Source organism: Melanotaenia boesemani, chromosome 12 (genome assembly GCF_017639745.1).
Source record: "Melanotaenia boesemani isolate fMelBoe1 chromosome 12, fMelBoe1.pri, whole genome shotgun sequence".
In the NCBI taxonomy this organism is placed as follows: Eukaryota; Metazoa; Chordata; class Actinopteri; order Atheriniformes; family Melanotaeniidae; genus Melanotaenia; species Melanotaenia boesemani.
The window spans coordinates 13,089,260-13,103,239 of record NC_055693.1 but is presented as its reverse complement, the minus strand read 5'-3'; the positions used below and the strand labels follow the sequence as shown (position 1 = coordinate 13,103,239).

Below are 13,980 nucleotides of genomic sequence, written 5' to 3'. Positions count from 1 at the left end.
AACGCTGGATCGTCTCCACAATCCTCTTCTCTGGCATTCTAAATATATTAATATAATAGAAAAAAATGCATTATCTTAGTCGCCTTTCATGGTGTCTGTGCCTCCTCCTTAAAATTATTACTGCAGCCATTGCGCGTATACTGTTGTGCCAATTAGCACCTGCTTTTCAGAAACGCTATTTTTAGAGCAAACATAAACACCGCAAACTATTTGCGGGCTACATGAATCCCACTGCTGCGCAAACCAGATTTATTTGCATAGTCTCCTCCCACTAATGTGCACTTTCTGGCCGGAACGCCCATAATGCATATGCAGTAGCTTCAGAAACGCAAAGTGGAGAGCGGCGCAGTTTTGCCAGGATAACTGACGCAGTTCCATGTTTGCGGCTTTGATAGATAAGCTTGGGCCGATTTTAGCGGAGCAAAGCCGTCTGCACCTGTTTTAGTACACGCAAAGCCTTAATAGATCAGGGCCTAAGTGTTTCCGCTGATCTGAGGCTTTCTGGGAGTTTGTTACAGACATGTGGAGCATAGAAGCTGAATGTCTGGTTCTGACTCTGGGAACTGATAAGAAACCAAATCCAGACAACCTGAAGGGTCTGGTAGGTTCATACTGGGTCAGGAGGTCGCTGATGTATTTTGGTCCTAAACTATTCAGAGCTTTATAGACCAGCAACAGAACTTTAAAGTCTATCCTCTAACAGACAGGCAGCCAGTGTAAAGACCTCGAAACTGGACTGATGTGGTCCACTTTCTTGGTCTTAGTGAGGACTGGAACAGCAGAGTTCTGAATCAGCTGCAGGTGTCTAATTGACTTTTAGGTAGACCTGTAAAAACACTGTTACAATGATCAAACCGACTAAAGATGAAAACATGGACTAGTTTTTCCAGGTCCTGCTTAGATATATTCCTAAAGTGGTAGTAGGCTGACTTTGTGATTCCCTTAATGTATTTTTTTTTAGTTTTGGTCTGAGTCCATCAATACACCCAGATTTCTGGCCTTAAATGTTTGAGTCAGTTGGATCAGACAGTGAGTGTCTGGACACCAATTTCTAGAGACTGACTAAAAGCAGCTACACTCACACATTCAGAAGCATTTCTTGATTTTGTACCTCTTCATATCCTCCATCCACCTGCTTCGAGCCAGATGTACAAAATCAGCACATCTTGAAAGATGTGTCAATTCTTAAAATTTACCTGAGAGAGTGAGAAGTGATTAGGCTTGTTAGAGGGCCAGTAAGCAAAAAGAGTTTTTTTTTTTGCATCCATGTAATATAATATAAAGATATAAGTTGTAAAAAAACAGTGGTAAATGGTAAAAAATGGTACATGGTATGTTTTAGTAATGATAGTTTAAAATGACATATCTGAAGCAAGGGTGGCTTATTTTATTTCAATACCTGTTGCATCAACTTCTCTCATCTCAGGTGAAAGGGATTAAGACTGAAAGGAATGGAGATGAGGATGTACTAACTGAAAAATGTGACAAGGGAATGGTATATTTTACATAACCTCCTCTTTATGTAATTCCAGTCATTCATTGGTAGTTTAAGGCAGAAGAAATAAAGACCTGTGACGGGGCTTTCTTACAGATCTGGTGTGTGTGTGTGTTGAATAGCTGCTTGTGGGGAAGAATTATCCACCTCTTAACATGTATCAAACATGTACCAAAATGTAATGCTTTCTTTCTTTGCCGCTGTTCCACTTGCTTACTAAGTTTAAAAAAAACAAAAAAAACATGCTTCGTAGCATGTTCTGCTAACAGTGAGATGTACAGACAGACATGGTTGGGTTTGAAAACAAAACCTATTAGACCTCTCTCCCAGCTGGATGTGGTTAGAAACAATCACTTCTTAACATGTATGCTGTTACCACTATGTTAAAGCTTGTTCAAAGCCTGCTCTGATCAACCAAAGCTTTGTTGTCGTTGAATCGTGATGTTAATTAATCTATCGCTCTGTTTCTGTCTTCAAAAAAAAAAAAAAAAAAAAAAACAGGAGGGGCTGCGGACTCTGTGTGTCGCCTATCGAAGGCTGTCAGAGTCTGAGTATCAGGAAGCGTGCCATCACCTGACTGAAGCCAAGCTGGCCCTGCAGGACAGGGAGCAGAGGCTGGCACAGGCCTATGACATCATTGAGAGAGACTTTGTCCTTCTGGGTGCTACAGCAGTAGAGGACAGGTTGGTCGATGAGAGAGAGAGAGACAGAGGAAAGGAAAGATTTAGAAACGGTGCAGCAGCAGGGGGACAGAAGGGGAGATTAATGAATCATTAAGCTGGCTTCAAAGTGTTTTCATGACTCATAAGGGCAAAAAAGATTCAGTGTGAGCTCTCATTGGTGACTTCCTATTAATACTGCTGCACCTTTTGTCTATTTTGCTTTTCTTTAACTCCTTTTGCAATAATTTGACATGTTTTTGTGTACTGATAAAATAGTATTGACCCTGACTGATTGATCAACTGCTTGACAGTTTAATTTCCTAGTAGATAAACTGCTGATGGGCAAAGACAGGGGTGGTCATGCATTGAAAAGTTATCACTATCTGGTAATGGATTGATTGAAGCTTTGATGGATCGTTCAACCTACCTCAGTGGAGGCTGGAAGACTTATTGACTTATTGACCCACAGGCTCCAGGAGAAAGCTGCAGACACCATCGAGTCACTGCACAAAGCCGGGATAAAAGTTTGGGTCCTCACGGGGGACAAGATGGAAACGGCGGCCGCTACATGCTACGCCAGCAAGTTGTTCCGGCGCAGCACCCAGATCCTGGAGCTGACCAAGAAACGTACCGAAGAGCAGAGCCTGCACGATGTTCTGTTCGAACTAAACAGGACTGTTCTCAGACAACGCTCAATTTCTGGGTATGGAATAATGCAGATGCATGTTTGCAGCTTGCACTAGGCACCTGGGACCACCCGTCTGGATCTGATTGCTTCTCAGATTGCTTTGTACATAAATCCTGTTAACCAGGCTGGGCTGTGTGCTTCCAGATTGTCAGTGGACTGCCTCGACTTTGGCTTGATTATCGACGGGGCCACTCTTTCTGCTGTATTAAAGCCCAACCAGGAGGGTCCTGGCCATGGCAACTACAGAGAGATCTTTCTAGAAATCTGTCGCAACTGCAGCGCTGTTCTCTGCTGTCGCATGGCACCACTGCAGAAAGCACAGGTTCCAGAATAAGATTTCTATTTGGAAGATATACTGAAGACATCTTCCTGAGTAACATAGTCACTGTGACTGAAATATTTTTTTTCTTTGGCAGATTGTAAAGCTAATCAAAGCTTCTAAGGAACATCCTATAACCCTTGCTGTTGGTGATGGAGCCAATGATGTCAGTATGATTTTGGAAGCACATGTGGGCATTGGTGAGTTTATTTCACCACCTTAGTGCATCATCCATCCGCTGTTTTGGTTTGAATCCAAACTATTTAAAAACCTGGTCATGATTAAATTAAATGGCAATGTTGCTAATAACCTATCAACTTCATTGGTCAGTCATGGGAGATCTATTTTAACATAAGATATTTGAAACATTATAATAGTTGTTTATACATCCCAGATTGATTTGAACTACTTTCTCTCCTCAGGTATTATGGGTAAAGAAGGCCGACAGGCAGCGAGAAACAGTGACTATGCCATCCCGAAGTTTAAACACCTGAAGAAGATGCTACTTGTTCACGGCCACTACTACTACATCCGAATTGCTGAGCTTGTTCAGTACTTCTTCTACAAGGTACAGATTTCTTGTGTACTCCAGAGATTCACATTTTAATCACTTTATCGTAATTCCCAGTGAAAAACAGTGTTACAAAGAACCAGATTTTGCAGCCACTCTGACAGATTACTGGATTCATGAATACCTTGTGCGACATTCTCCTGGATTCACGGCCATGAAGATCAGTGTGGGCGGCTTCCACAGCATGTGATGCCCTGCCAACCAATCCATTTTTTTCCCCCCTTTTTGGCAGGCCAGCTTGATGCGGCCCACTCAGTGAGCTCATAGCGTTCAATCTGCAAAAACAGAAACGTGTAGATACATTTTTAGCTTCTTGAAATGGCTTCAGTTGTACTTGTCACTAACTTATCACATCCTCTGCTGGTTTTTTGTTTGTTTTTTTTTCTCTCTCTTAAATCTTTGCAGAATGTATGCTTCATCTTTCCTCAGTTCCTGTATCAGTTCTTCTGCGGGTTCTCCCAACAGGTACGTCCCTAATAATGTGTTAGTACTGAGAAGATTATATTCAAATCAATCAGTGAATGACAGTGTGTAAATGTAAAAGGTGTCACTAGCAGAAACCCCAACGAAGTGTCACTTGATTATTTTTTCTTTGCCCTGTTTGCCTTTTAGACCAAAACAAATATCATAAATCCAGTTAACAGAAGCAGCACAACAGCAGATTATTGATAAGACTAAACTAGCAACCATCTGGTGAAACTAGTGGAGCATTTAGCACGTACGTAGCTGGAAAACTAAACAGCTTTGGAAAGGAAAACATGATTTGCTTTATGAGACCTTGATATGCAAACTGACAACTTTAAACATGTCTGTCTTAACTGCTTGAGAAGCCAGGCTGCAATAAATCAGATATGTTTTTCATTTGTGGCACAGATGGTGTTGCAGTTACAGATGTCTGATGCCATCTGTGTAACATTCCCTTTGCAGCCTCTGTATGACACCGCGTATTTGACGCTGTACAACATCAGCTTTACCTCGCTCCCCATCCTTCTATACAGCCTGGTTGAGCAGCATGTCACCATGGAGACATTAAAGAGGGAGCCTTCCTTGTACAGGTGAGGTCAGAAGGAAATGCAGGTTTGTATGTGGTTGTTATAACCTACTTTAATAACATTTTTTGTTTGCGCTTTTCTGTCTTAGGGACATTGCAAAGAACTCCCTCCTCCGCTGGCCTGTCTTCTTGTACTGGACGTGCCTGGGTGTGTTTGATGCTGTCATTTTCTTCTTTGGTGCCTACTTCCTCTTTGACAACACCACCTTCACCAGCAATGGCCAGGTAAGGCTCTGTATCTATGTCAGCAGAGGAAATGTAATTGAAACAAGACAGAGCTAGCATCTTATGCAGTATTTGGGTTGTCCTTTAGGGATGTAACGAGTGAATAATGGACACAAAGTCTTCATGATCGTTCACTCATCATCACTTGATTCTTCTTATTAGATTAAGTGGAGTAGTTGTTTTTATGTATATGGTTTTGTAACAGTAAAGATTCTATCTTGGCCCCCCACCCTCCCACATAGATCAGCAACATTGGAGCTCCATTCATATTGACAACGCAATAGCATCTTTCTCTGTATCGTTAATTTGTATCATGTCAACTGTTTTTGATTGCCTTTGGTCCTGTTTTTTAAGTTAAAACATCCTGAAATTCATTTTACCCTTTGTCCTGATTCTTTTTTTCTCTTCTTCCCCCTCCTTCTCTTTGCTTCCTCACTCTTTATTTTGCTTCTCTCTTCTTCCCCGTCCTTTCTTTTCTTCTTCTTCTTCTTCTTCAGCTTATGACCACCAACACACAGATGGTAAGCCTGTCTCCCTCCCTGTCATCTCTCTCTGTCTTTCATGCCCTTTTAGTTCCTGTTGTACCGTTTTTTGCTTTTAGTTTCACCGTTTCATACGGTTTCATCCTTCCTTACTCCACATCATCCAAGCACTTTCATTTAGATGTGTAGTTTCTCTAGTGCTCCATTACCCCCTAATCTCTGTAAAGCCCTGAATCCTGCACAGTGCCTGATCTTTAACAACTCCACTCTCATAGTAGAAATCTTAGATGCTTCCCCACATTATCCCTGTGTTTTGTTGTGGTAGCAGTTAAATCAATACTAATATGTGGTACAGATTGAGATAAAACATTTTTTTTTCTTTCTGTTCACCGTGTTTGTGCATTGTTGTGTACGTTCTGTGTCTGTGTGTTTGTTCCAGAACTTCTTGGGGTTAGCTTGTTTTTCATTTCACTGCTTCTCAAAGTTTAAGACAAAAGGAAGTCGTGGTGTTATTTTATTGGTACCAACAACCGTTGTAGCCGTAGTAGCCGTTACATAAGCTTTACCTTCTTTGCCTTGATCTCCCTATTCCTCCCTTCTTTCATATTCCCATCCCATCTGTTCACTCCTGATGTCTGCTGCTTAAACCTTTCTAGGATTTCACCAAGTAGAAAAATATAAATGCTGCAAGATGTGAAACATTTCTACTTTATTGGCCACAAACCGTAAAAGAAAGATGAGGGATTGATGTTTTTCAATCTGAACAGCTCTTAGCAGTTAATATTATGTGAAGATGTATTTTCCCTCTTTTTTTAAACTTAAAGATGGTTTTTAAAAACAATAGGATGTTCAATGATTCATGTTTAGTGTAGTCACTAACCGTCTTCCTCTTCTCTTCCCTTGCAGATGTTTGGAAATTGGACATTTGGGACTCTTGTCTTTACTGTGCTGGTGTTCACAGTCACACTCAAGGTGTGTGTCAGTGTTTCTTTGAAAATGAAAGGAGGGGAAAACATTTCCATGTGCATGTGGTCATGTAGGATCATGAACAATTAACTGATGTTACATAAATGATTAACTGCACTGGTTTCCACGACAGTAAAGCCTGAAGGTAATGCCATCGACTTTATTGACTGGGTTAATGTTTACTATTTATATATTCTGTTTGTTTCAGCTTGCCTTGGACACACATCACTGGACTTGGATCAATCACTTTGTCATCTGGGGATCGCTGCTTTTCTATGTTATTTTCTCACTCCTCTGGGGTGGCATCATTTGGTAATGATATGTTTGAATTTAAGTAGCATCCGTGATACGTTGATTGGTCCAGTTTGGTATTCCTTTTCTTGCCTTTGCTTTTGCTGCTCAGGCCCTTCCTGAACTACCAGAGGATGTACTACGTGTTTATGCAGATGCTGTCCAGTGGTCCAGCTTGGCTCAGCATCATCCTCCTCATCACAGTCAGCTTGCTGCCAGATGTCATCAAGAAGGTGCTCTGCAGGGCTGTTTGTCCCACAGCCACGGAACGTGCACAGGTAGGCTTCATAAAAAATTATAACTTTCTTTGTTCTAAATTTTATTCTGATCTTTACCCTTTATTGATTTCTAGTGTTAACTAAATGCTTCACTAAAGCCATTAACCTCTGACTAATTAATGCTTTCCCTTTTTTAAAACATCGTAGTACACAAAACTGATTTAGTAAGTAGAGTTCTCTGAAATATAAGTTTATTTACAATTTTTAATACCATAGTCATAAGGCATAAATCTCTTCCTGTATAAATAATCCAGAATAGCTTTTAGCATCAGCTGGATTTACTGTGACTTCCTGTTCCTTGTAGCTTAGCCTTACCCACCTGTGAAGCAAGCTTCACCATGAATGGAAAAATGAGTGAAAGGTCTGACAGATTTCTTCCTCCTGTGCTCTTTCTCCTTTTTTCTCCCTTCTCACTGCATCATAATGGATCACCGTAATCAAAATACACACCACTCCGCATCGCTCCATCCTCTGCTCTCCTTTCATTCACGCTGTTCTGCCTTATCCTCACTCTTGCCATCCTCGCTCTTCTCACTTCTTCCTCCCTCGTCATTATCATCTCCTCTCTCCTCTTTTGCATTCCACCACTGCTCCCGTGTGGTTGTGACTCTGTCCTCTGCACTCACACGCTCTTTTGCGGTAACTGCAGTCCACCCGCCCGTGCCTTACTGTGGAGCCGTCCACCATCTTCATGCTTTCTCAGTCCTCCAGCAGAATGAGTTTTTGATTGGCCCAGAGAGACGAGAGAGGAGCAGGAAGAGGAGGTGACACTCTCTTTTAGCCCTAATCTCTGTGTGCATGGCAGTATGGCCCAGTGTAAACCACTTCCCTCTACACCCCAACTCGTGTCAAACTAATCAGCTACTGATGCCGCTCCAAGGTTTGATTTGTAAGCTAGGTTTCATTTATTTTCTGTTACTGCTGTTTCTCTTCCTCATAAGTTTTGTGTTCTTTATTTGCCATTTAGAAAAATACATTGTCTGCACTACACCTTTCCTTCATGTTTTTCATGTTGTCAGTTCAGTTTTATTTATGTTATTATTATTAATTAGGTATACAGAATGTCTCTCTACTTAAAAAACAGTGGCATGTTTCTTATTTATAGTATTCAAGTAATTTATCAATATGCCAATAATGATTCATTTTCTATGCAATTTAATGATTTAATAATAGTTTTTATCCAATTAGTTAGATTGACCATTAAACAATACTTGATATACCTTAAAATGCTCTAAACACTCTTTGATCCGATATTAAGTCAAAACATACCAACCACGTGTAGTTTAGTGAACATAGAGTAAATGAGTTACTGTGCTTGACCCCAAGTCTGGGATGTGAAAAGAACAACAAACCAACAAACAGAAAAATACTAAGATCACTCAACAGTATTCTTCTTTCACTGAATGGACGGATAAAGTTCAAGCGAACTTTTTTACAGGATTCAGTTAGCTCCATATTGACCTTGAGACAATCTGAAATCTACTGGATACAACACAGAAAGTCTGAGCAGGTTCCATGATCAGTTTTCCTTTAACGTCATCCACAGAAGGTCAGGACAGTGGGGGCTCTGCAGGGCCGTGCAGCTTCTGGCCCTTGTGGTGGAAGTGGCAATGAGAGGGACCCACTTCACCCTGACAGGACCTGTGAGAGTGACAGTGGAGAAAAAGCTGCTAGGACCTATGACTCCATGATGTCACGCAGTCACAGTACCCCACTCAGCAAACCCTAGACTTCCCCGCCCACCAGTAGGTGGGCTAGGGTCACCATGGTAACAACACACAGAGGGTGTTGATAGTGGGGTGTCGTGTTCTTAATGCTGCTGCCATGATGCTTTTTGCTGCTCTGAATTGCTTGCGGCATGGAGTCATGCTGTGACTCAGGGTTAAAGTGGGGGTGGGACATATGAGTGTGTGCCACAAGACATTTTCTTGTGTCCTCTATTTAAGGACTCACAATCCCCCCCAATTAACTCTGCAATTCCTGATTTACAGCAGGTTGTAAGTCTCACTGCTTGTGGGGTTTTGAATGTATTTAATCTAAGAAGCAGTTAAGTGAGAAATTACCTCCATTTTGGGACTCAGGCCTCTTAAAATCTTTTGTTTGTCATATTGACTCTAAAGAGTGTTACCTTGCTTGTTTGGGTCCTGATTTGTAAATATAACAATAGGTTGAGAGGTTCAGTTCTTTGATTCAAGGTTAAGTTACAAAATATACAATAGATTCAGGGTTAAAACTGATTTGATTAGTACTTAGAAACCAAGGTGATATGTTAAAAGTAGGTTACCTAATTCGGCCCACAGACCAAATGCAAGTTGTACAGGCAGTTGATCCAGCCATCAGATACATAAAAGGTAAACTGGTGACATCTAACGTTGGAGAATGGGATTGCAAGTGTGAACTTATTTGCCTTTCATGGTCATGCTTACTCTAATACAACAGTTAATCAGCTTGGGAATTTCCAGATGGTTTCTTCATTTGCCAATTCTTTATGGTATCCATACAGATACAGTCACTTAGAGTGGCTGATTAGCTCTGGCATGGATCATTCTCTTCCAAACTGAACCGAGCTGAAGATCATGGCTGAAATTGCCTAGAAACTAGCAGAATTTTGACTGGGAGAGGCAGTTAAAAGTGGCTGCAAATGTAGATGATGGCTCATTCAGTAAATCCATGACCATTTATCATACAGTATTAAAACTTAACTTAAACAAAAATTTTAAAAATTAAATAATCAAACCTTCAGAAAATAACCCTAACTTTTTACTTTATGCATCTTCTCACGTTTTCACATTCACAAGTTTGGTTTTGTGTTGTGTGCGTGTGTGTGTTTCTGTTTTTCTTGGCTTTATTTCTTGAATTTTCCTGTGATGGTACTTTCTCCGTCTTTCTGCAGGATCATGAGAAGCTTTTGCCAGGTGACGTGGCTGAGTTGACTCCGCTGTCCTTTCGTCGATCCTACAAAGGCACAAGTACAGACTCCTCTCGTCTCCACCTTGGGGCTGTGGAAACGCTGTCCCTCCGCAGGTCTGGTCCCCTTCCCCAGAAACTGATGGCGCACTTGGCTGATGGGGCAGGAGCAGACTTGTGCTCCCTCAGCCCCTACATGTTTCGTCTCTCAGGGGCAGGATTTGCCTACTATGCTCCGGGACCAGAGACCTCTGTGTGAAAACAAATCCAGTCTCTGAAACTAAGAATATGTGCGTCTCATGGGTTTAAAATACACACACAAAAGAAACAAAACAACACATCCCCAGTATGTGTGAACAAGATCTGCATTGCAAAGACGGAAGATTTATAGAAGAAAGCAAACATATTCACACTCAGAAAGCATGGGCACTCCATGCTTAGTTCACCATGTGCATTTTCTAGGCTACACCTGAGTGGACAACCTTTTAGAGAGATTGCTCTGAGTCCTCATCCTCATACATTTATGTGTGAGTGTAGCCCCTGTATTAGTCTTGTCAAAGTTCCTGCTCAAACATTTCGAAACTGTATGAGAACTAAAGGGGAACCATGTGTGTCCATGTTATTACACTGCAGAACTGTCTTGTTTAAGAAGTCAATTTTGTACACCTTGTCCTCATTCTTAGTCTTGCATTCTCTTGCCTGTTCCTCCACGTCCATGTCCTTTTTGCTTGTTTGTAAATGTTTGTCAAAAAAAAATCTACACTATGTGGTCTAGCCAAGTAAGGGGGGTAGCCTTCAAGCTTAGCCCTTTAGGTATGCGTGTGTGTGCATGTGCGCAAGAGTACGCATGAATTTGCCTGTTTATTGTATGTTTGTATGTGACACACTTTTGCCTTACAGGTACGCAGCAGCAGACTAGGAGCCAAAGGAGATAGGTATATTTTTTAAAAAAGGAAAATAATACAGCAGAATTGGTGTATTTTAAAGCCTTACACTCACATACTCATCAGCTGAAGGGGGTAGATGAGGAGAGACTCATGGGGGAAGTGCAGTATTTTTGCCACCCTGCCTTAATTCATAGACACTATTTTCAGTAGGTCAGTTTAAACATGCTGGTGAGAGTACAAGGAGGTTCAGAGGGCATATATGTCTGGTACAGTGTGTCAATTGTCCCCCTTCTACTCTTTTACCCTTGCTTTGGTGTCAAGCTTTGTTTCTCTTATCTGTCAGTGTAGCATGTTGGATCTCTCTCTGCATGCTGATCTATTCTTCTTTATCCTTTTGTTTTTTTGTTTTTTTTTTGTCCCTGTCATGATTCATCATGAAACATATCAAGGCACTTTTCTTTAATATTGAAAAGTGTGCATAGTGTGCCCTGTACTGCCACCTTGTGGCCAAGTAGGGTAACAGCCTGGGACTGATGATTTATGGATGTCTTTAATGACTTGCTATCCCTCACTGTTGCAATGTGCTTGTGTATTTGCTGCCATGTTACGTGTTATGCAAACATTAATGCCAGAATGCTAATATCATGTAATCCTTGTTATAAGGGGTTGTCTCTGTGTTGCATTAACTCACGGGGTTTTCCCATATTCTGAAATTATTGATGTCAGTCACTATTTTATGTATGGGTTTAACTTAAAAGGTTTTTGTTTGTTTGTTTGTTTGTTTGTTTTTGTTTTTTTGCTTAATATTGTAGTTAGAGGGGTGTTATAGATCTTTAGATACGACTTGTGGTAAGTAGGAAGGAGACTTGAATTGGCGACGTCACAATCAAATCAATGAGAATGTTGAACTGACTTGTCCATCATGTCCTCCAGCTGAAGATTGTAGCTCATCATGGATGAACCTTTCTTCTGTACTTCTAACAGCATTTCTGAAGTCCTTGTTTTGTTTTTTTCCAAAGCATATCTGTCTGGTTACATAGCAAGTGACTGACTCTGGAAGTCTTGAATGTGAGATTCTGAAGCATTTTTGTATCTTTATACAGTTTATTTTCATACACATCACCATCTGCCAACTTGTATAGATTTAATAACAGGCATTCAATATTTTTCTACAGTGGCACAGGTAATTTATTTGTTTTGAAAGGAGGTCTAGATTTGTCCCTTTCAGTATTTCACTCAAAGCCTCCACAAGTGTTGAGACATGGGGCCGCAACATCCTGACCTCAGTTGTTTTAAAGAAGAGTTCTCGGTGCTTGTATAGCATAGTCCCACCTCACTGTGCTGTCGCCATATTGTGTCCAGACATATTTTACTTGTTCTACAACAATAATGGTGTCAAATCAGTTTCTGTGATTTGATGGATTTTTCTTTATGGTTTTTCTTTAAACACATTTTTGTAATATCCAAGTCCTCAGATTTTCACCTTTTATTTATTTATTTTTATTTTTTATTTTTTTGTCATTTTTCTGTTTTCCATTGTGAATATTTCTTTTGCTACTTTTTGTATCTCAGAGAGAAGATTATATTTTAACTCTGTTAGAATATCTGTTCAAGTTTGTAACCAAAATGAGAGCAAAATATAAATTATACGATTCGTTAGATCTATCTATAGTTCTTCACACTGCACTTTGTTTTACAACAGATCGGTTTTACCCTAAAAACAAGTTCTATTGTCTAGCAACTGGAGTTTATAGTTAACTGTTCCTCACATGTTATTTTTCTACAAAGATTGTAGTGGGTGACAATTAAAACAAAAAAAGAAGAAGTGACCAAATAACTTAACAAGGAATGAACTGTGTGTAGGTGTCAGCCTCTGTCTCAATGGGTTTATCACACCAGCCTTCTATTGCTGATCAGAATGTCAAACAGCTTTTTCTAAGTCCATCAGCACAACAGCAGGTGCTCATCCTGTCACTTCTGAGCTTGGCAAAGGTCTGAGATGTTGACTGCTGTGCTCTGAGAAGCACTCTTCATATCATACCTTTAGTATGGCACTGTTTGTATTACTAAACAGAATTTGAGAACTTACTTTTTTTCTTTTTGGATAAAGATTTTAAAAGTTCACATGTTGACTTTTTGCCAGCCTGTCTGTAGCAAATGAGGGCAAAGCACTGTACTGTCATTCTGCTTGTAATAAAGAGAGTGAAAACATTTTGTGTTGTTTTCTATCATTGTCAGAAATAGATAGGCTGCAGTTTTTCCAATCAGTCAGGATCTAGCAGGTGAGCCCAATCCACCAATACACTTGTTCAAGCTGTTTATTCATGCATGCGCAATGTCTTGAGGGCAATGTCACTTAGGGTACACCAGAGTGGTCTAATGAATAAAATGGCGGTGGTGTACACTGGGTCCAAAGTTCTTTCCCATAGCTGTTCTTCTCATTGATTATTTGCCTTTAGTCAAATGTGTTGGGCGACTAACAGTGCAAGAGAAACATTTATATTTTGCTTTTTCTCAATACATTACTAGTTTAACCAGAAACAAAGCCACAAGACCTCTTAAGTTAATCCGAAAAAATACTAACAACTAAATACATGACAGCTAAATGCTAACAAGAGCGGTTAGCCTCGTTGACCGCTGAGGTCAGGTAAACTAATAATGTAGTGCACCACATATGACGTTTTTCTAAGCTTTTGTTCCTCTGGGAAAAAAAGAGCCATATTTGACAAAAACAAAATAAACTTTTTCCAATTTTGTTTCTAGATTTTGGCTTAGTGAAACACAAATTTATAACAGCATTTTTCCAGCTCAAGAAAAGGAAACAGAATGGATCCATTCTGTTTGCCGGCCATATCCTTGAAAAGATAATGTTCCTGAAAAGGATTTTGAATAGATGTATTATCATCCTGACCATTTCTTGATAACACCAATATCTACTTTTGATTGACTGAATGTAACAAGTCCAAAATTTCAGAGTTTATCTATATCTTTATTGTAGAGGTAACAATGATTGCCAACACACCTGATGCTACCTGGAGTCAACCCATATGATCAATCCATCCATTTTCTACCTATTATCCGGGGTTGGGTCGCAGGGGCAGCTGCCTAAGCAGGGAAACCCAGCCTTCCGTCTCCCCGACCACATTCACCATCTCGAT

The 13,980-nt window shown here is 40.4% G+C and overlaps 1 protein-coding gene across 8 annotated transcripts in view; it reads left to right on the top strand.

Annotated features, from left to right (window-relative positions):
* The window catches only part of LOC121650630 (phospholipid-transporting ATPase IH-like), a 38,131-nt gene extending 25,098 nt beyond the window's left edge, over positions 1-13,033 (top strand). The window contains exons 18-31 of one of the 8 annotated variants that reach the window (XM_042002205.1): positions 1,997-2,178; positions 2,627-2,860; positions 2,990-3,167; positions 3,262-3,364; positions 3,587-3,732; positions 4,141-4,200; positions 4,663-4,790; positions 4,876-5,011; positions 5,509-5,532; positions 6,400-6,465; positions 6,668-6,771; positions 6,863-7,028; positions 8,575-8,796; positions 9,922-10,008. In XM_042002205.1, the coding sequence (XP_041858139.1) occupies positions 1,997-2,178; positions 2,627-2,860; positions 2,990-3,167; positions 3,262-3,364; positions 3,587-3,732; positions 4,141-4,200; positions 4,663-4,790; positions 4,876-5,011; positions 5,509-5,532; positions 6,400-6,465; positions 6,668-6,771; positions 6,863-7,028; positions 8,575-8,757 (1,710 nt within the window). In that variant the 3' untranslated portion in view covers positions 8,758-8,796; positions 9,922-10,008. Of the gene's footprint in view, positions 1-1,996; positions 2,179-2,626; positions 2,861-2,989; positions 3,168-3,261; positions 3,365-3,586; positions 3,733-4,140; positions 4,201-4,662; positions 4,791-4,875; positions 5,012-5,508; positions 5,533-6,399; positions 6,466-6,667; positions 6,772-6,862; positions 7,029-7,677; positions 7,793-8,574 lie in introns of all 8 variants that reach the window. The other 7 variants (XM_042002206.1, XM_042002207.1, XM_042002208.1 and 4 more) reach the window with 7 other exon arrangements.
* Positions 13,034-13,980: the final 947 nt, after the last annotated feature.